Source organism: Nyctereutes procyonoides, unplaced genomic scaffold (assembly GCF_905146905.1).
Source record: "Nyctereutes procyonoides isolate TBG_1078 unplaced genomic scaffold, NYPRO_anot_genome, whole genome shotgun sequence".
Classification (NCBI taxonomy): domain Eukaryota; kingdom Metazoa; phylum Chordata; class Mammalia; order Carnivora; family Canidae; genus Nyctereutes; species Nyctereutes procyonoides.
Genome location: NW_026575141.1, coordinates 20,243,791 through 20,266,930, shown reverse-complemented (window position 1 = coordinate 20,266,930; position 23,140 = coordinate 20,243,791). Strand labels below are relative to the sequence as shown.

The 23,140-nt window shown below is 38.4% G+C and overlaps 1 protein-coding gene across 1 annotated transcript; it reads right to left on the bottom strand.

Moving 5' to 3' along the window:
* Positions 1-984: 984 nt before the first annotated feature.
* On the bottom strand, positions 985-22,694 carry LOC129498166 (thymosin beta-4-like). The gene is made up of 2 exons (XM_055307370.1): positions 22,637-22,694; positions 985-1,178 (listed from the first exon to the last, which is right to left on the bottom strand). The coding sequence occupies exons 1-2, from the start codon at positions 22,692-22,694 to the stop codon at positions 985-987; spliced, it is 252 nt and encodes an 83-aa protein (XP_055163345.1).
* Between the last annotated feature and the right edge of the window lie 446 nt (positions 22,695-23,140).

Sequence of the window (23,140 nt, the reverse complement as noted above, 5' to 3'; positions counted from 1 at the left end):
TATTTTTTACTGAGTGCTTACCAAATGCCAGATTTGTGCTAAGTGCTTTATTTCATTTAATTATTGCAGTATCCCTATGACATGAATACTGTAATTATCTCTGTCTTGTTGACAAGGCAACTGAGGCTTTGAGAGATTAATTTGACCTAAGCTCACAAAGACAGTGGATGAGGGAGACAGGGTCCATTTAGGATCATTTTATGCATTTATAAGGCACCACTTTCCCAAACTCTGGAACCACAGCCATACCTGTACTGTAATCCTGTCAATAATGGTTTATCTTTGCATCAATATCAAGTCTTTGAGGAATGCTAAAGTGTGAAGTAGTGATGCACAGATGTGAAGCCAGGTTGTCTGACTTTTTTCTTTATGTCTGAAACCTTTTTAAAAAGATTTTATTTATTTATTTGAGAGAGAGCAGAGCATGAGAGCATGAGCAAGGGGAGGGGCAGAGAGACAAGCAAACTCAGAGCTGAGTAGAGGACCCCAGCTCTATCTCAGGACCCTGAGATGCTGACCTGAACCCAAGTCAGATGCTTAATTGACTGAGCCACCCTGATGCCTGTTCATGTTTTAAACTTCTATTCATGTTTTATTTGCACACTTAAAAAACTAAGCATTTCAATAATTAAAATCATTTGAACAACAACAACAACAACAAAGGGTAGTCTGGTTGAATTGCACTTTACAGGCTGTAGGACACCTTGGACTAGCTTGGTTTCTACTTGAAATTCACTGCGGTGCCACCCAGTTGCTGCTTTACCCACATTCAAGGACCTTCCTACCCTGCCAGCCAGACCTGCCTGGAGGAGACAGGCCTTCCTTGTCCATGGTTTTTGATTCTTTGATATGAAAAGGAGCAGCACTGTCATTAAAAATCTGACCCAATCTCTTTGCATCTGAACAAAGTTAAATGGGTAAAAGGAGTAAAAATAAGAAGGCAATGCTTGTGGAAAGTTCAGTGTCTATTGGTAACATGTGTCACTAGGATTCCTGTGTTCGCTTTTCCAGTTCAACTGTTTCTTTGCAGAACAGTGGATTTGTCTCTTCCATCTCTGCCTTCAATTTTGGCTTATTGAATTTCTCAATCTCAGCCAGATTGGGTTTGTCAGATGTGGTTTCAGAGGAAGTAGAGAAGACAGTTAAGGTAAGCAGAGTCCAGAGTCCAGTTTGTGATTCTTATTTGACTTTTAAGCTCTTGCTATCCAGCTGGAAAATGGGAGAGAATAGATATAAGCAATCTTTGGCAGTTTAAAACGATGAGCTCTATTTACTGCCTTCCTTGCTATTAAGTACTGACTCTGTACATGGTCAGGCAGGTACATGTTGTTGTGTAATGATCACAGTTTGTTTTCTTTTTCTTAACACTTGCACATCTCTTCATCTTCACATTGATAGTTGGGGTTTTAGCCCAAATGACCCTCTTCAGTCACAAAGTCCAGAACATGTGTTCTTGTTCTCATCCTGGAGCATGACTAATAGAGACACAGTTAGCAGGTCTTCTGAATACAGCCCAGTGTCTGCAGTCCCTTCCATTTGTTCCTGGTTGGATGAGCAGAAGACAGGGAGGAAGGTGGCATTGAATTCTAACCTCCTGGGCTTTGGTGATTAAAAAGCAACCCTCAAAGAGCAGGCCTTATGTTGTACATGTTAAAGTTATATAGTGCTAAGTATATATCTCAATAAAACTGAAAGGGAAAAAAGCCAAACCAAACAAACAAAAACAACATTCTTTGCCAAAGCTTTGCAAAGTTAGTAACTGTAAAAAACCAAAATAAACCTGCGAATCATCTTTCCTATGAAAGAAAAAAATCCTCAAGGGCAATGAGAATCTTACATGACAAATGAAGATATTTTTCTTTTTTTTTTTAATTTTTATTTATTTATGATAGTCACAGAGAGAGAGAGAGAGAGAGAGAGGCGCAGAGACATAGGCAGAGGGAGAAGCAGGCTCCGTGCACCGGGAGCCCGATGTGGGATTCGATCCTGGGTCTCCAGGATCGAGCCCTGGGCCAAAGGCAGGCGCCAAACCGCTGCGCCACCCTGGGATCCCATGAAGATATTTTTCTTTCCTTTTTAAAAAAAGATTATTTATTTATTTATTTATTTATTTATTTATTTATTTATTTATTTGAGAGAGACAGCAAGCGAGAGAGGGAGCATGAGTGGGGGCAGGGGGCAGGGGAAGAGGGAGATCACCTGAGTTAAAGGCAGTTGCTTAACCGAAGATTTTGTACCTTTTCTAGAACAATGTATTGACAGAACACAGAAGACCAGATGATGGTTACAGAGCAGCATCCATGCTATCAATTTTCTTATACACAGTTAAGCTAAGGATGACAGAAGAAGGTGAAGATGGCAGAGAAGGGCGGATGGCGGGGGAGGGGTAGCTGAGAGACCAGAAAGCCAACAGTTTAACATACTAAATGGCAAGCAAACGCTTGTGTTTGACTACAGCAGCTTCAAAGAGTTATTAATGTGCTATTTGACTTGCCACCAAGGACAAAAATTTCCAGGTATGTAGGCTACTACTACAAACTCCTAGATAGAACAAGGAGTCCGGGTAGTATCAGTAGGCAATAAAGACAAAAGAAAGGCTTACAGACTGGGACAATGAGAGAAGACGGGGAGGGGGGGCAGTACTGTGGGGGATGTTAATAGTGAAGTTCATGTGAGGTATAGGGAATTGATAAAGAGCTCCTGGAGCATCTTGCCTGGAGAGCTCTCTGGAGCTCCAGGAGCAACAGGTAGGGGCTGAGTCTGGGGGCAGAGGGGATGGGCCTGGGGACTGCTGCTTGCAACTGGCATGATTATACAGGTATGACTTTGATAAACAGATATTAAAAATTAGTATTAAAAAACAAATGTTGCAGAAAATATTTTCTCATTATATTCCTTTAAGTCCCCCGACACCTATTTTTTGGTTGTTTTGTTTTGTTGGTGGTAGTTTTGGTATAAAGGCACAGTTGGTGTTTCAGCTTTCTACGTTATTTATATATATGGGCTCAGAGAGATAGTGTACATCTGAGTATGCATAAGAAGAGCAAGGCTGTCACTTTTTTGTTATGATGATACAAAAATGACCAGGACAATGCCACCCTGCCTACAGACAGCCAGGAGAAACTAGCCACAACCCTGAGGGCCACCATATCTGGAGGCCGCTGAGTGGGAGTGCAGACAGCTCAGCGTGGGTCAGCATGGCAGGCCGCTGGAACTGGATGCAGATGAGTTAAGTTATTCCTCCCACGGTGCCAGAGGGGGCTGGTGACAACTGCTGGCACCCCTCCCCAACCTCCCCCAGCACAGATGCAGTGCTAGGAAGCAGCTGTTTTCTGATGGGGGAGGCAGAGAGCCCTGAACTGATTGAGAAAACCTGAAATTGGTTAGATAACTTCTGAATCAGGTGGAGTGAGGCCTTGACACAGATTAAGTTGAATTAAAGAACATTGCGTTCCTTATACCACTCATGGAAAGATTCATACATACCCATGATGCTGGTTGGTCAGGGAGGCCAGGAGTGTGGCTCCAGAGCACTGCCTATGACCATACACTGCACTGCTATCCAAGAGAGGACAGGAGGCTGATGCGCTTAAAGAATCATGAAAATATGTGGCAGAAGGAGCTAAGTACCCGAAGGCAGAGGGAGAAGTATTTTGGAAATTTCAAGAAAGGTATTGTGGATTACTTAGGGCTGTGGGAATGGGAAAGTTTACCTAGAATGATGCTGGTTGAGCTTGGCCTTGAAGAAAGGGTGCAATTTAATCCTATTCTGGTTTTATTTTACACACACACACACACACACACACTCATATATGTAAAATGTATATGTAAATGTATGTATATATATGTATATGTATGTAAATGTATATATATATATATAAAATGACATAAGATGGAAGCCCAGTTGACGCGTGCATTTTAATATTAGGATTAAAAGGAGAAAAATTTAAATTTAGGTAGAAGAATTCTTAGTCGTGTTATTAGATAATACGTGTTTCTTTCAAAGAAATTACTAAGATTACTCTTACCAGAAATAATTAAAATTGGAAAATTGGAAATGTTTGTAGCCTACATACCCCGGAAGCTTTTGTTCTTGGTGGCAAATCAGACGGCACATTAATAATTCTTTGAAGCTTATGTAGTCAAAACAACAAACTAGAAGTTTGTTTTGGCCTCAGAGAGTTCTTAAAATTCATGTTCTGTGTTCCTGTTTGTATCTGTTGTAAAATTTGTGTGCATCAGGAAACTGAATTTTTGAGACAAGAAATTACTATTTCCTTTTATTTTGGGTAGGAGAATGGCTTTTATTTCACTGTTGAGACAAGAAAAGATAAAAATGCTCCATCTACATTCCATTTGGTACACTATCTTCTAATTCACAAAAGAGACAAAGGAGAAAGTTAATGGAGGCTGGAGAGTATGGGAGTCTTCTGTACTTTTTCTGGGCTGCTTCTGCTTGAAGTATGGGTAATTTTAACTAATCTAGCAAAATTATAGGCTGATAAAGCCTTTTTATTGTTAGCTCTCGATCTTAGCCTCTTGTCTTATGTAGTATATCTAAATTGATGACTTCTCTGAGGGTGAAAAGCAGCTGGGCCTATCTGTAGCTAAAATTACCAAATTAAGAAGTGGCAATACTAACCAAACTAATATGTCCTTATCTTTCTGGACTTATTTTTTATTTGGATAACTAATTTAAGTTTTTGAAGATCTACTCAAACAGATTTGGGTAGGTAGATGCAGCTACCTACATGGCTTTGCATGGTTAGTGATTTCTCTTTCAGTGTTTCTTTTCACTCAAGGGATTATTTTGAGAACCTATAATGTGCCAGGCACTAGGGCTATTGCCAGTAGGCAAATGGACATTGCTATTACCTTGATGGGCCTTATATTTTAGTGAGGAAACAGAATATAAACACAGATAAAGAAAAAAATATTTACAGATTATGATAAGGATTTTTTTTCCTTTGGAAATAAAAAGTGTTGGGATGGTTTAGTGCTTAAGGATAGTTTCCTTGAGGGTATTTTGGCTGGCCTGTGAAAGATTAAAAGGAAACTGTATGGAGAATGTTCTAGAAGGAATGGTGGGTGCAAAGGCCCTGTGGTCAGTGAGTTGCTAGTTCACAGTAAGCAGGGGAGCAGTGATACAAGATGTGGCTTGAACAGTTAACAGAGGCTAGATTATTTGGAGTCTGAGGCCATGACATGGACTTGGGCCATGATTTAGGTATTATGAGTAACATGGAAGGATCACTGTAGCACACATGTTAGTGCTCTCCCTCTACTCCAAAAGCTTCCTATCCTCTGGTATCCTTTCCCCACTAAGCCCTAACTGTTGTCAGGTTACTGGAGCAACTTCTTTGCCCTTATGCACAGAGAGCCGGAAGGAAGGGCTTCAGAATGTCCACCTTGTCCATCTCCCAGCCCCTGACCAATGATTGTCAAGGGCCGCTAGGCTCAGCTCCTTGCTTTGGGTCTGATTAGGACTCCTCTGAATTGAGGTGTGACACTTACTCCAGAGGGCCTTAGTGGGATCAGGAAGAAATTATACTCTCCAGGACTGCCTGAGGCCTCTTGACTCCCTCCTCTTCCTTGCCTGTTTCCCCACTCTCTTATAGGCTCCTCCTGGGAATAGTTCCCTAACATGCCTCTTGTAGCAAATCTTGGTGTGCGAGTCTGCCCCTGAGGAATTCAGCCTTAGACACTGTGCTGTTATTTAGTGGTTGGATTATGCAGAGTTGGTTTAAATCCCACTTACCAGCTGTGTGTCCTTACATAAATTTCTCAACTTCTCTGTACCTCACTTTCTTCCATACAAAATTATTCATTGAATATTTACTGAATGTCTACTACATTACAGACACTCTTCTAACACTAGGAATTCAAGGGAACAAAACACAAAAACCCTGATCTGGTGGAGCTTATATTCCAGAGTGAAGGGGATAAAACAATAAATAAAACCCAATAAAGAAAGAAGCCCACAAACAAAAAATATAGTATCTAAATGTTGAGAACTGTTAGGGAAAAAAATAAAATAGAATTAAGGGTACAGGGAATACTGTGGGGGTGGAAATGGATGTTGCAATTTCAAAAGCATGGTCTCTTTGGGAAGATGCCATTGGAGCCTATGAAGTAGAGCAAGGAGAGGTGCCTGCAGTGTTGGAAGATGGGCAAAAAGACCCAAATGGTTGGCATGGAGAAGGGAAGCAAAAAGTAGTAGGAAGTGGAGTCAGAGAGAGAAGGGAGGGCCAGATCCTGGAGGATCTCAAAGGCCATTTATAAACGTTATGGCTTTTACTAGCCAAGAGAGTAGGTACTACTAAGGATTTTGGACAGAGCAGTAGCATAATCTGACTTTGGGTATTAAAAAGTCACTGTGGTTGCTGTGTTGTGAATATATTGGGATGGTGTGGGGCAAAGGTGCATAGGCATTAAAAGTATGATCTGCATTAAAGGGCCAAGAAGATTAAATGAGCTATCATATGCAAAGGCCTAAATAATCTTAGCTGTTATTATTCCATAATGCTACCTTCAATAGGTAATAGAGTGGTTTTGTTGGAAGCTCTGCCTAAGGTTACTGCAGTGTAGATGTGAATGTTTACTATGTTTACTCACTGTTTTCCAAAAAAAAAAAAAAAAAAAAATTTGCTAACTAACTTGGGGCCTGGCAAAGAGAAGGGGATCTCTCCTGATTCTTGGCTCAAGACTACATTCAAGAGAGTGATTTAGTTTACCCAGTCTTTACAGTAGATATTTGTTCTACTTTGAGATCACCAGGAAGAAAAAGTAACTCAAAGTTCAGGTTAAAAAGGAAAGGTGAGATGTACTGCAGGCAAATTCTGCTTATTTTACCATTTCCTAGGGCAAGTTTAGTTTGAATAATTCAATAATTAAGTTCAATCATACTTGGAACAAGGAAAAATGACCTTGAAAAAGGGAGGATAGAGGGTCCTTCACCTTTTAGTTTCTATGTTTCCTGTTGTGCTTTAACAGGTTGAGGACTCATTTTCCTTCTAAAACTTAGGCATGTGTTGGATGAAGTGTTTCTGTGCTATAACATTTTAGTAACTGATTAAGACACTTCCTCACCTTCAAAGAACAGAGGCTGTCAATATCTGGCCAGCCATCAAAATGTGGAGTACAAACAAAAATGCTACAGGGGCATCTGGGTGGCTGAGTCTGTTAAGTGTTTGCCTTTGGCTTGGGTCATGATCCCAGGATCCTGGGATTGAGCCCCACACCAGACTTCCTGCTCAGTGGAGAGTCAGCTTCTCCTTCTTCCTTTCCCCATTGTTCACGTTCGTGCTCTCTCTTGCTCTCCCTCACTCGTTCTATCTCAAATAAACAAAATTATTTAAAAATGCTACAGGAATTCAAAGATTATGGAGGAACCATTGTTAACCTGACCAGGCCTGAGACCTTGGGTCCATGGGGAGAAGTGAGTTAGATCTTGAAGGAAGAGGTGGCATTGAATGTGTAGAGAGGGAGCTTCAAATGCTGGGAGGAACATGGGAAAAGATGGAGACGTTGAGATAGGGGAAACCTATGTAAGGGATGACTAAGCACCATGTTAGGGCTATGAAAAGTATGGTTGGATAGATGACTGGAAACCAATTAAAGCTAGAAATGAGAGTGTTTATACAAATAGCACGTTTGTCTTCACTTCTAGAATTTCTGATTAAACAAACATCAATGAGGACTATCTAGCCTGAGGTTTTAAGCTTCCTTAGTAGACAGACATGATCTAGAGGTTAAGTTCATTGAATTTATGGCAATAAACTCTCAGTAACACTAAAAGAAGTATACGAGATTTAAAATCAGTTCAAGAGGGAGCGTGACTGGGAAGCAGTAGGTGAAGGGTGTCAAGACAACCTGAATGTTTGTAAAGAATATTCTTGTTTTTGCTTATTTCTGATTTTTAAGAGACTTCCTAAGGTATTCACCTATTTTGAAATCTAACATTTAGAATGTAAAATCCTTACAGAGAACAAAGTTCGGTAATTCTTTGTCACCATTGACATTTGTGTGAATGATTTGCCTGAGACTGAATAGGAGATGAATCTCCTTTATATATCTTACAGTTTAAGAAATTTTGTTTTCTAAAATTCTATTCCTTTTTTCCCCTTTTCTACTAAAGAATGGTTTCTGAAATATTTATGAGCAAGGCAAGTTAAAATTAATGGCAGCACACTCTATTACATCAATTTATCACATTCCTAGTGGCACAGAGTCCAATTAACATCCCTGAGGGGTTCATCAAGTGTCTGCTATATTCAACTATTTAATGACAGGACCAAAATATATTATTTCTCCATAATCTCTCTTGGAGCAAAAGCAAAACCCTATTATGTGATGAAAAATATATACCCTGTCGACTGTGTTTGCTTTACTCAGTACAGCATTTCCAGGACTTGGCCTGTAGAGGGCTTTCCCATAAATACTTGCTGAATGAATAGAAGGATACATGGATTAACGGATGAGTGAATCAAAGGACGGATAAATGGATTCCTTGAGAATTGGCTCTCTCCTCACCTCTAGATAGATTGTTTATTTAGAACATCAAATTGTATTCACTGCCTTTCAAATGCAGAGCTTTCCTAAGATCTTTTTTATGTCTCCTATTTCCAAGTTTTCTGGAATGCTAGACCTCTCTGGACAGAGTAGTCTACTTTCAGTCCTCCTTGATGCACTTAGCAGCCAACTAGGAAGGCATAACTCCTTTTCAGCTTTTCTGAAGTTCCTTCATCACAGGTATGGGTAATATTTTAAAAGTTTGTAGACTTTTTCAGAGAGAGTTCAGCCAGTTCAAAATAATTATTAATATAACAGACATGTTGCTGAAACAAAGGCATTCTTGCTCCTAGAAATATTTTATTTTTATAAAGATTTTATTTATTTTTTCATGAGAGAGAGAGAGAGAGAGAGAGAGAGGCAGAGACATAGGCAGAGACATAGGCAGAGAGAGAAGCAGGCTCCTTTCAGGGAACCTGATATGAGATTTGGTCTCGGGACTCCAGGATCATGCCCTGGGCCAAAGGGAGGCACCCTACTGCTGAGCCACCCAGGTGTCCCTCCTAGAAATATTTTAAATGCTTAAAGATACTCTAGGATCTTTCTTTCCTCCTCGTCCTTCTCTCCTCCCCCCACCCCATTGCTCCCTTCTTCTTTGTACAATTAACTACCTATATCTTGTCATAGGGTCTGGTAGCTTTAATTTTAGAACTTGCATATTTCCTCCAAAGACAGATGTCTGGATGTAAATAAGCATATTTCTTGGTAATGGAATTTTTTCAAAAGTAATCCCTTCTATATGGTAACATGATATCATATGCCATACTATTGGAATCTTGGGATTTTATTTTCTAGAATTAAGTGACCAGCTCTGTGGGAGTAATTTCTTATCACATCACTTTATACAACCAGGAAAACCATGACTCAGTAGCCTCCTGGATATAGTCCTGCTACACAACATGAGTGGTGAGGAATAATCTGACACTTTTTATAGCACTTATTTTTCTACTTTGTCATTTTCAATAGTTTCCTAGAAGTAAAAAATTTCAGAATATTATCCATCTTCACTTTCTTCTTTTCCCTGGAATCTTTTGTAAAGAACCTTACCTCCTTCTCATTCTCTCCTTCCCTGTCTCCCTTACCGATATCACCCCAACACTGAAGAGGCTGTCTTCTAGATGGAGAAGAGAAACTTCACTCTTTGTGGAGGAAAGACAGAGGCAGGGAAGTCTAAATATCAGTTCTACCCACTGCCTAATTCCATAGTGGGTTTCATGCAAAGCCAGATAAGGAGGCATCCTATACAGTGTGACTTGAGGTACTCTGAAAAACCTGCTTGCTCCATCAGGCTTTATTCATAGAGATGATACAATTCAATGAATCATTCCTGGATGTTTGAGGAGTATAAAATTTGTTGTAGCTGCCCTCCCATATCTTATAAGCTGAGAGTGGAGATTGACATGCTCATAAATTTTATGAAATAGATTGAAAAATGTTGCATTCAAGTGAGATAATAAAAGTAATAAATGGAGAAACATCACCCAGAGGAATCTGAGAAGACCATATAGAAATTAAGGTATCTCCTTTAGGGATGCAGCTATCCTAGAGAAGCAATTTACCAGAGAATTATTTGTCACTAATAATTGATCTCTCATTAATGTATTAGTTCACCCACTGTTCTAGGAGAGCAGAGAGCAAGGCCCAAAGGGAGCAGTTTGGTTCTAAAGACAGAAAGGGAGGGTACACCTGGGTAGTTCAGTTGATTAAGCGTCTGACTCTTGATTTTGGCTCAGGTCATAATCTCAGGGTCCTGGGATTGAGCCCTATGTGGGGCTCCTCGCTCAGGGGAGTCTGCTTGTCTCCCTCTCCCTCTGCCCCTCCCCCTGGCTACTGCCCTGGTGCTCTCTCCCCCAAATAAATAAATACAAAAAAAAATTAAATACAATCTTAAAAAAAAAAAAAGACAGAAAGGGAAGAGAAGAGTATTGTTGGAGGAACTGACGAGGGAGCAAGTGTTGCTGGAGGAAATGATGAGGGAGCAAGTCAGGATCCAGGGTGGCACTGGGGAGGAAGGACCTGAGTAGGTCATAGGTATCGTGGGAGATGAAGTTAGGAGAAGGGGAGGCTGGAGATGGAAGAGAGTGGTTAGAAGCAAGATGTGAAAAGAACTCTTGGCACATCCTGGTTCTGCTGAGGTCATGGTTTCCATGCAAGCAGTGTGATTAGGAGTGGTAAGTAGCTATGTATAGAGCTGCTCCCCCAGAAGAACAGAAAATAAATGTACCTCTTACTTCTGTAAGTGCTCCCCTGCTTCTCTAGGCTGCTCCCTCATACCTCCTACAGGAAGTCGACCGCCATAAGCAGTAATGGAGGTGTTTATAGGCATTCAAGCGTCATTTCTCAAGTCACATGATGCTCTCAGTGACTTGGGAGTTCTGTTTTAGTGTCTTGATAATCCTTTGAGTTTTAAATTAATTAATGATATTAGAATGGGTGTGAAAACATTTTCCTATAGCTAATGCACTACTTTTTTTTTTTTTTGCACTACCTGTTTTTTAATGTAAAATCTGTAAAATTCAAGTGCGTCAAGCAAATTTACCATGTCATAGAGGGAACTGCCATTACTCCGGTCCTGTAGAGACAGCATACCAAGTGGGTTGAACTTTCGGTCTGATTTAATAATTTACTTTATGAAGCCTTACAATAAAATATGCATTTTCCCATTTTTGTGTTTTTGGTTTCTCTCTTTTTCTAGTGTGCATATATTTACTCATAAACACACCTAAACATTTGAGTCCTTCTGTTATTTCTTGTAGAGTATGAATTTTCCCTAATTCTTGAGTCACCAACTGCAAAGATGTGTTGAACCTTATAGTTATTACCTGTGTCTAAAAACCTTGACTTGGGGCCTGTTTCTATTAATATGGATTTGAAGAAAGCATGAACATGTGGATAATATCTTGAAATGTAATACACTGCGCCCTGAGAAATAATTTAAACCTAAATTTAGACCAACATTTGCGAATCTGAGAAGTGTGGAGGAGAGGGAATCACTGTGGGAAAGAGAGAGAACCTTTTTTTCTTGTTCAAAAGTATGTGGGTTGATGTATTTTTATATCTTTTTTTTTGTCTGTGACAGTGTAGGCTTGATAAATTGGTGAAATTTAATGAAAGAAGTAATACACGTATTCCTATGTGTTAGTGAAAATTATGGACAGAAGGCCCATTTTGTGAAGTTAAAGGCCTAAATAAATGTAGATTCATCACAGTAAGATCTAGATACCATACAAGAACACACATTCCCTGCTTAATTTAACTACTGGGAATAAACATTACTGCTAATATTGCATGTGTATCTCTACATATGTGCAAGACACAGCGTTATGTGCTGTATAGAATACATTTGCCTTTCTGCACACCTGTGCTCTTCTTTTATTTGGTGAATTCTGACTCCAATGAGGCTCCACCTCCCACTATAGAAATAGAAATCTTTCCCCCTTCTTCCATTTCACTAGAGTGGAGGGATTTGACCATTTGATTTAGGCTCTCCCAGTCAGAAGCTGTTAATGAAAGGAAAAGGTACCAAATAAAATCCATTCTGCTTGCATCGCAGTAGATATTACTGCATCTGCAATATCCCAAGGAAGTGCTGGCAGGGCTTTCAGTGGTGACACCTGGTGCCCAGCGTGGCAATGTCTTTGCTGTTCCTGCTTGATGGGGGGAGACTGTGAAGTGACTTCACATTCCAGGGGCAGCATGATGTGGTGATTAAGTGTTAGATTTTGGAACCAGACGATCACTTGGGATTGGATTGAATCCTAGATTAACACTTACCAGCCATGTTGATCTTTGGCCAATTACTTAACTGTTCTTTGCTCCAGTTGCATCCTCTGTAAGTTGGAAGTAATAAGAGTTGCTACTACTTTGTGTTACGGAGATTGACTCAGTTAATATTTGTAACATGCTTAGAATGGTGTCTGAATCCTAGTAAACTCTAGTAATAGGGGAACATTTTTCTAGGAAGTAAATTCTAAAGAATCAGTGAGAGAAAATAAGATTGATTTGTGTTCATGCCCCTGAGACTAGCTGAATTTCTATGCTGGTTATCTCTATAGTTCTTAAACTTTGTACCAAGCACAAGCAGGGGTGTAACAAGATATTTTAAAATTTTGAGGGAAACACAGTGATATTTGACATCTATTAGACATCATGACAACTACTAACTCAGAGTAGCTCAAAGTTTCATTAGTTCTATGTTTTTTTGAGAATGTAATATCTTTGCCAAGCCGAATATTTGGTAGTGCCTATGATAGAAAGCAAGTACAATGTGAAAAATCAATGTGCAAGAGGAAGGGAGACTGGCATTTTGTAACTTGATTCCAAGATTTGAGAAGTTGTGCAATGCCCTATATGAATAGATCCCATTAATAAATGCAATGGCTTGTTTATTCAAGAATAAAAGAAAATATTTTTCCTTCAACAAAGTATACTTTTTTAAAAATTTCAGACAGCCACTTATTTTTTAGGACCTAAATATTTATTAAATTGTTTAAGCTTAACTACTTAACCCACTGAACTGTTAGGTGTTTCTTTTGGCCTAAAGACATTGTAAAAATTACTATACCAACCAGGATGCTGTACACCAAGAAAGTCCAGGAACCTGGAGCAGAGTCACATTTTCAGCACCAAGCGTTACTCTCAGTCTGGCACAGTGGTTGATGGAGTATGGAGAATGTTAAGGGTCAAGTGGAAATTATTAGAGTTCCCCTTTCCTACAGAAATAGAAGCCTAAAAGAATAGCACATCTCTAAGGAGCACCACTTAGAATATTGTCATTTATCTCCCTTGTCTGGCCAGTACAGGAGGCTGATAGGTCATAAAGAATTATAGTTTGGGTTTGGAGAGAATTTGTGTCTGCTTCTGTCGATTTCTTTGGAAATTATTACTTCAAGATTACATTAAATCAGATTTCCAACTATAAGTTTTGTAGGAAAGGAGAGCAAATTTAGGAAAAGATCCATGAGGGCGTGGCTTGAGGTTACAATTCTCCTAGTGCCACTGTTGAGACAGGATTGATGCATTGGACTGGTTGTTGTCAGTTTGGCACCTATATTACCAGTCCCTTCTAACTCCTGAATTGAAGTTTATTGAAGAGAATAATGTGGAAAAATTTTGAATGAGGGGATGAGGCGGACAATTATTACTTGAAGGTTGTGAGGTGATGAGAGGCTACAACTTGGTCAGCACACTTGGTTCCCACCGATACCACAGCTGACCCAGAGCTCTGCACAAATCACAGTTTGGGGGAAGGAGTGCCACAGATATCATCTCAAACTCCAACACCTCAGTGGTTGTGGACTTCACAGATCTCTCCATAATTCTTGCCCAGTAAGTCCTTCTGGTCCTAGGCCCCAAGGCTCCTTAGACTCCTGGCAACCTCATCTTAATTAGGGAAGGTAGGGAGGAAAGGACAGAGAATGGATGTAACCAAGCATCTTCCAAGTGCCTTGAAGTACTCCCAAGCACAGTGCTAAATGTCAGCAGATGACTGGGAAGCTTCATTCAGGCAAGACTCAGATCCATCAGGGGCAGTTTAGTGTCCTCTTGTGGGGTGAAGACTACAACCAGCTGTGTTGCTGGCTCAGGAACAAAAATATGCAATGTACATTGTAGAAGAAAAATCATAAATATCACCTATAGTTTTGTGACTTGAAGAAAAATGGACTGATATGAAAAATATCTGCATTTATGTATACACACTTTCTTCTTTCTTCTTTTAACCCTTTCCTTGTGCCCTGTAAATTTCTATAGTTACGCTAATGGAAATTTCTATAATCAATAGGTTACATCTTATTTAATATGGAACTATAAAGTAAAGGAGAAATAAACTTATCCCAGAGATCCTGACTTAGAGCTGGATACAATAATGGATGTATTTGCTTGAAAGTTTATAGATAAGGAGGAGGAGTATATAAGAAAGTTGAAATGCCAAAGGAATAGACTGTGATGGATATTTTCCATTCTTTTTGCCTTCTCTTTTTTTTTTTTACAACCTTTTAAAGTTTAGGAGCATTGCAACCCAATGAGTGGGCCTCTCATTATAGAAACTAGAAACTCATTTCTCTGACTTCATGTAGCTAAGTACAGGTATGTGACTCAAGTCCTGCCAGTGGGATACATTCCTACAGCCTTTGAAGCTAACTGTGCTAGAAGAAGAGAGCCTACAAAATCTATTCTGGTTTGGATGATAGAAGATACACCCAGTTTCTCAGAAGTAGCAGTGACAGAGGTTCTAATGACAGTATCCTGAGCCCAGGGATTCTGAAGTTGGTGGTGCAAACCATGGTGTCCCTGTCCAGTGGGGATGGCGGTGCTGTCTCTAGCTGCTCTATAGCCTGATGGAAAGCCCTGGCTCTGGCTAAATAGCCTCAGTGTTTGTTCTGGCTCTCTTATAGTTCATGTAGTTACTTAAAAACATTTAACAATTTTTTTCTGCTTAAATTAGCTAGAGTTGACTTCTGTTTTTGGTTTTTGTTTTTGTTTTGTTTTCTTACAACTAAGAAGCTTATAATGCAATTACTTTTCATGCATTGTCTTTGTTTTACAGGTGAGAAAACAGAAATTAAATAACTTGCTCCATACCACAATGCTTGTTAATAAGACTAAGGATATGAACTTATATTTAGTTTCTGTAACTTATGTTTATTAATTTTTACTTATAATTGATTATATAAATATAATTTTTCATTTATATATAGTGATGATATCAATGTCTTGGTTTTTCTGGTTATTTTTACTTATTCTACTTCTGTCTAGTTATGAGTCATGAAAGATAATGAATTTTTTCCATTATATTTAATGTCCTTTGTTCTCTAGGGCTTGAAATGTACTTAAAACTCTCAGTAGTATCCTTGTACAAATAATTAATTGAGCAATATCATTGTGCCTTCACTTTTTTTAAAACCAGGATTCCATTTTAACTATGTTTTACTTGCATCTTTTTTTTTAATTTATTTATTCATGATAGACACACACACACACACAGAGAGAGAGAGAGAGAGAGAGAGAGAGGCAGAGACACAGGCAGAGGGAGAAGCAGGCTCCATGCCAGAGCCTGACACAGGACTCGATCCCGGGACCCCAGGATTTCACCCTGGCCAAAGGCAGGCGCCAAACCGCTGAGCCACCCAGGGATCCCTGCATCTTTTTTTTTCTTAGATGAAATCACAATGTAACTGTGAAGTTGAGCCCATTTGGGAGCAGAGCTGCCTTTGTATAGCTGGAGGCAATAGAGAAGCATTAAAAATAATGTAAAATCAAATGGAATGACAAAACAAGCCCACAAATGTGCTTGTACGAAATCAGAAGCTGGCAACTTCATTCACAATCAGTTGGTTAGGGTATAGAAATGTTTTCAAAATTTAAAATTCTTGGGGTGTCTGGGTGGCTCAGTTGGTTAAGCATCTCCCTTTGGCTCAGGTCATGATCTCAGGGTCCTGGGATCTAGCTCCACATCAGACTCTCTATTTCTATTCACATATCCAATGTTGTCATGAATATTTCACACACAGATATACAATGTGACATATTGTGCAGAGATACATTTCTGATGAGAGTTTAAGAGAATTAGAATGTTCTTTTTAAAAGCCTAATATAGCAGAATTATTATTATTTACTTGAACAACCTTTCTTAGGTCAAGCTATCAAATATTCAAGTGGTATGGAAAAAAGATTGTGTTAGGTATAAAAGACCTCTTCCCAACACAGTCTATCACTGCTGTTTGTCTTATGTTAAAGTAGTGTTTGAGGATCAAACTATGAAGACAATTTAAACTATGATCATATTTACCATTCAAATGCACTTTTAAAATTCATGAGATGAATACAAAGACCAAATATGCTTTAGATTCGTCATTCTTTTAGCACCTTCCGTACATGAGGCACTAAGTCACCATCACTTAGTAAATCAGGCAGCATGCAAATGATTCACTGCAGCACAAATGGCAGGAATCTGGACCCTAGTTAAGCAAGAGGGCTAACAACTTCCTCTAGTTGTACTCTCACATGGACATGGCCGCTCTCAGCCAAAGTCCATGAAATGGGTTTAGCTTTTATTTCTGACAGATATTGGGTTGAAGAAATTTAGCAATATGTTATGATCCATCCTAAGGCAGGCACCGATGACATGTCCTGTTTTATGTTTTGATAGGATTTGCACTGACCCGAATGTGAGCCACCAGCTGATGTATCCTTTGGTCCCATGAACCAGCACAGCCGTTGGTATATTCTTTTCTAGAAGCTGAGTGAAAGGAATGCTTTTCTTCTCTCAGAGTTTCAGTGTCTACCCCCAGGGAGATGACTACTAGGCTTATATTTTTACCTTTGGTCTCTCTCCAGAGTTTCTTATACATACTTCCAACAGGTAGAGCAGAAATCTCTTTGTTGAGCCATGTCTTCGTTCTTCAGGAAGTGCACTAGTAGTCAGAGGAGCGGAATTTCAACGTCTGCCCAGAGGGTAGGTGGCAATGGGAGGAGAGATTTACCCCTTTACCTTTTAACTATTAACTTTCTCTCTTCTTTAGCACTATTCAGATACTCGGTGAGCAGTATGTGTTAGAACAGATTGAATGGTTTGGTGACAAATATGGGACAAAGGCATTCCCTTATTATGAACAAACTTGTGAATTAGAGATGTCGCCTCCATGGCTATGGTTTAAAGGCCTGCAATCCTCCACTGTGAGGTGGAATGTGACAGAGGATGAGAAGTTTCAAAAAGCTTTGAGGAGTCCAAGTGCTGTTGCACAATGATGAGTGACTATTCCCAAGTTGGGCACATCAGCTCTTTATTCTGTTTCTTCCCCCTTTCCTTCTTGTTAGGTGCTGTACAATACTGTGTGTTTGTGTTGCCCACTGTATAAACATTTAATGGAATAGGATAACACTGCTGGGATGTGGAGAGCACAGTAGTCCTCACCACAGGGTGTTCCTCCCATAGGAAGGTTCTCAGTTGATCATAACCGATAAGATCTCTCAGAGCAGAAGGGGCTTCGACTCTTAAATGCACAAGGAGGGGACCACTCATCAAATATTCTCAAGATTTTTCAGCTACTGTGAGCAAAATGAGCATAAGTTATGCCTTTATTGAATAATATGAATTTAAGTGTGGTGTCTCTTATAAAACGTATTTATTAACCATGAGAACATTTTATTACATGGCTACAGCATGCTATGCTGTTTCTGTCCAGTGCCCATGTGTAGGTATTTGCAAATGGTTGTCTCCAGGAAACCACTGAAAGTTAATTCCAAAAAACCTAGCTTCCTTGGCTTCTGGCTTAATTTGCAGGAAATTTAGAGCATCAAACACATTTTAGAACAGCAGTCTTATATGTCAGAAGGTCTGAAAGTCAAAACACTAGTATAAATAGCTTTGTTATTCACATACTGCATATGGAAACTTTTAGGCATAATATATTTGGTAGCCAAAGAACTCTGTTTTCTCCCAATAATATGAAACAAAAGAGTGAAGAACACAAAATGCACCTTGAGGGAAGAAAGAATGATACTTTGTTGCTACTGAATTCACAAATTTATTAGGAAAATTCATTTTAATCTTTAGGTTTAATATGTCCTTTTTATCATGGGTGAAACTTTTCTGTTTCTACAGTAGAAAAATGACACCAATTTAGTTCTGTACTTTGCCAACCCCTGCCTGTCACATTTTTTCAAATGATCACAATTGTCCATCAATTGTGTTACAGCGGAATAGAAGATTGGGCTGTGGGTTGGGTCCTGTTAAGGATATATACAGATTTCCAAACAACATTAATAAGGATGATAACTTTTCTGTAGGATGATAACTTTTTTGTTTGCTTTGTTTTGTTGTTCTTTAACTTTTAGAACAATGTGAACAGTTTTCTAGTCACCAAGACTTTGAGAATATTCTTACTTTCAGAGCCTTTGTGATCTTGGAATGAGGCACTGTTCCTCCCACAGTTCAGTTTGTATTCCTTAAACCGAGCTAATTGTCTGAGGTCACAGGACTCTATTGATGGTTTTGCATGTACGAGTAGGTATTGTGAATCTGCCTGGAGAAATGGATCGAAATAGGCAGTTAATTCAAGGTTTGAAAAATTAATGTAATCTGCAATTTTAATGGTGCAAGGAAATTTAAAGGTCTCTTAGTTCAACACATTTATTTTGCAGATGAGAAAACAAAGGTCCAGAGAGGCCTTAGGTTTTGCCAAGGGTCACTTAGCCAGTTGATGGCAGAGCTGGTTTATCAGAAAAAAGGATTTTTACCTCATAATTCAAAGCTCTTTCTTTTAAATTATGAAATGTTAAGTCACAGTGAAAATCCCAGAGAATAATATGACAAAATACCCACCATCCAGTTTTGTCAAATCTTATCATTTTTGTTAGCTATACTTCCTTTTAAAAGATTTTTTGAAGAGACAACCAGATTCAGTAAAGCCCCTTATAAAATTTTACTATAATATTTCTCATACTGACTTCTAAATTTGCTATTATGTGAAGATGCATAAATAGTATCTATCTATATAATATATGGCTGTTTTACATGGGTGAGAACAGTATCTAAGTAGAATCATATTTTTTATATTCTTCTGAAGCTTGCTTCTTATTGCCTACCATTGTTTTTGAGATTTTTCTTAATGCTGAAGTGTATAGCTATGGTTTATTGATTCTTACTGCTTTCCATACTGTGAACATATTCTAATTTATTTATCCATTTTCCTGTTGTGAATATTTAGATTTTTAAAAAGGCATTAAAAGCAATGCTTTAATAATAATCATTTTTGTATATGTCTCCTTGTACACAAATACATAGATTTCTTGACTATATATTTAGAAGTTATAATGCTTCAACATGACACAGTATTGTCAAATTACTCTCTACAGTGTTGTGCCTCAGCGTTATGCAATGCTAAGCGGATGGATAGGACATGGTTCATTACTGTGGTTTCATTTGTATTTTCCGTATTAACTGTAAAGTTGATTATCTTTATATATATGTATCAATTGGCTATTGCTGAAACACTGTTGGGCAATCAACCACCCTAAAACTTAGAGGCAATCATTTATTTTTGTGGGTGTGCAGGCCAATGGAATGGCTCTGCTTCAGGACTCAGGTCTGTGGATCCATATCTCTTCCCTGTGTCTCTTAACCTCCTTAGGCCAGGGACCTATCTAGTGATTGTCTTATTGCACCAAAGTCAGGAGCACAAGGGTGTAAACCCCATTAGTCAAGGACATTTCAAGTTTTGCTTGTGACATTCTGCTTATGTCCCATTGACCAAAGCAAGGCACTTAACTGAATCTGATATCCATAAAGTGGGGAATACTCTACCCCTTATGAAATTATGGCATAGGCATAAAACTACCACAGAGAAGGAAAGAATTGTCACCAACACATTTATTAGTCATTTGGTTTCATCTTCTTTGAATTGCTGGGATTGCTTGCATTTTACTTATTGTTTTGTAGATATTCTTTATATAAGGTGGATTCTGATTTTTATCAATTATAAGATGATGAAAATCTTTCACTATGTGGCTTATCTCTTCGCTTTTGATATTTTTCTTATAAAGAAGTTTAAAATTTCACTTCAGTCTAAATACTTATCAATATTTCCCTTTATGGTTTGTGTTCATTGTGTTTTGTTCTAGAAAATTATCTCTATTCTGAGGACATTAATATATTCTCCAGTGTTTTCTTCTAAAATTGTTAAAGTTTAAATTTTACACCTAGGTCCATGATTTGCTTGGAACTTTAAAATTTTTTCTAATACATTTTCCTATAAATTATCTTACCTATTCAACATAAATATTCATATTATTTATGAATAATAAAATTTGGGTTCTTTCTTTCTAATTCTTGAATATTTTATTTCTTTTTCTTATGATACTGAACCAAAAAAATGTTGAATAGAAGTTGTGCAGCAGGTGTCCTCTTCCCTCACTGATTTTAAAGGGAATATTTATTTTTATTTTTAAAGTTTTTATTTAAACTCCAGTTAGTTAACATACAGTGTAATATTAGTTTCAGGTGTATAAAATAATGATTCAGCACTTCTGTACAACACCTGGTGCTCATCACAACAAATGCACTCCTTAATCCCCATTACTCATTTAACCCACCCCCCATCTCCTTCCCCTCTCATAACCATCAGTTTGTTCTTTATAGTTAAGAGACTGTTCTCTTCTCTTTATAGTTAAGAGACTGTCAGCTTCTCTCTCTTTTTCCCCTTTGCTCATTTGTTTTGTTTCTTAAATTCCACATGTGAGTGAAATCAATGTGGTATTTGTTTTTCCCTGACTTACTTCACTTGGCATTATACTCTCTAGCTCCATCCATGTCATTGCAAATGGCAAGATTTCATTCCTTCTTATGGATGAATAGTATTTCATTGTATATTTGTACCATATCTTTATGCATTCATCTGTCGATAGATACTTGGACAGCTTCCATAATTTGGCTATTGTAAATAATGCTGTTATAAAATAGAGGTACATGTATTCCTTCAGATTAGAGTTTTTGTATTCCGTGGCTAAATACTTAGTATCTGGTTTCTGGCTCATAGGGTAGTTCTATTTTTAGCTTTTTGAGGAATACTGGATACTATTTTCCAGAGTGACTGTACCGGTTTGCATTCCAACCAACAGTGCACAACAATTCCTCTTTCTTCGCATCCTTGTCAATACCAATCATTTTTTGTGTTGATTTTAGCCATTCTTACAGGTGTGAGGTGATGTCTCATTGTAGTTTTGATTTGCATTCCCCAATGGCCAGTGATGATGAACATCTTTTCATGTGTCTGTTGGCCATCTGGATGTCTTCTTTGTAGAAAAGTCCATTCATGTCTTCTGTCCATTTTTTAATTGTATTATTTGTTTTTAGGGTGTTGAGTTTTATAAGTTCTTTATAGATTTTAGATACTATCCCTTTATCATATATGTCATTTGCAAATATCTTCCCCCATTCAGTAGGTTGCTTTTAAGTTTTGTTGATTGTTTCCCTCACTGTGCACTGTTTTCACTGACATTTATCAAGTTGACTTTCTACTTCAAGTAACCACAGGTAGGCTTGTTTCTTCCTGGCTATGGCTGAAAGGGACACAGGGGGATAATAGACTCTAATGCTATGACTGTGGTCAGACTGATTGAGAGCCTTCCATGATTATAAAATCCTTTTAATAGAAAGGACACTGTTACAAAAGGGAAATGTTGCGGGTACCTGGGTGGCTCAGTGGTTGAGCATCTGCCTTTGACTTAGGTCATGATCCTGGGGTCCTGGGATCAAGTCCCATATCAGGCTCCCTGCAGGGAGCCTGCTTATCCCACTGCCGATGTCTCTGCCTGCCTCTCTCTCTCTCTCTCTCCCATGAATAAATAAATAAAATCTTAAAAGGGAAATGTTGAGAGCAAAAGAAATAAAACTAAGAAAGATGTTGAATATCTTAGTCTCCTTTCCTTCTTTACTCCTTAGATAGTTCAAATCCCAAACTGAAATCATCCTCCTCTCAATGAAACCACACATAACTGTTATAAATCTCATTATTGTCTTTATTCTCACCTAGTTCTTAGTTTTATACAAAATGTATTCTTATCCAGGATTTGTTAGATGTATGTGCGATGTAACAGCCTAGTTAGAGTGCTATCTCCTTGAGGGAAGAAAGCATCTATTTTATTTCTTCTTTCTTTCAAAGTACTTGATACAAATAGTACCCAAATAGGGTACTCACCAGTCCTTGAATAATTACCTAGTGGCTTACTGATAAATTAACTGATTGCATTACTGGTGACTGGAGTTATATATTTCAGTGCTAATATAGTGATGGAAAGAAGTGGAGATGGGAAAAACAGTAATGGGGGTGGGAAAGAAGAGAGAAATGGGAGAGAAAATGAATGAACGAATATAGATATATTCTGGAAAGTACTTTCCTCTGTGAAATGAAGCTTACAAGACTGAGTCTCTTCCCTAACAAAAATATAGTCAACATTTACCAGACATCTCACAGTTCCTTGACTTCCTCACCTCAATGATGTTTCCTTCCAGTCTTCTTTAGTTTCCCAAACTCACAGAAACATTCTGAAACTGGTCAATACCAACCTTTCTCTATTTCAACAATCTTTAACTCCAAGTATAACACTCTGTAGTCATCCTCCATCCTGCCGTACACTCACATCTGTGTTCCCACCTCACCTTTGTTGACTTCAGGGTGTCTTCTAGCCCTTTCATTCTTCAGTCTCCTTCCAATCAATCACCTGCCCTTACCAATCGAGTCAGATCCAAGCCCAATATTCAATACTTAATTTACCACCCACTCACCACCTCAAAAAAACATTGCAGCTCCCTTACCTTACTCTCTTTCTATTATCTGATCTAATAGACCATAAACCTAGATCTGTCCTTTTATTTACCTTCACAGCTCCCAAATCTAGGGAAGTGAATCAGCTGCTGATGAAAATAATGCAGCAATGCAGATTCAAGTTGCAAAAAATTAGAATCTCTGAACCCCCTTCTTTTGTTTCTTCTGCATGTTTTTATATTTTAATTTAATTTAATTTAATTTAATTTTTAAATTTGAGTATAGTTAACACATGATGCTACATT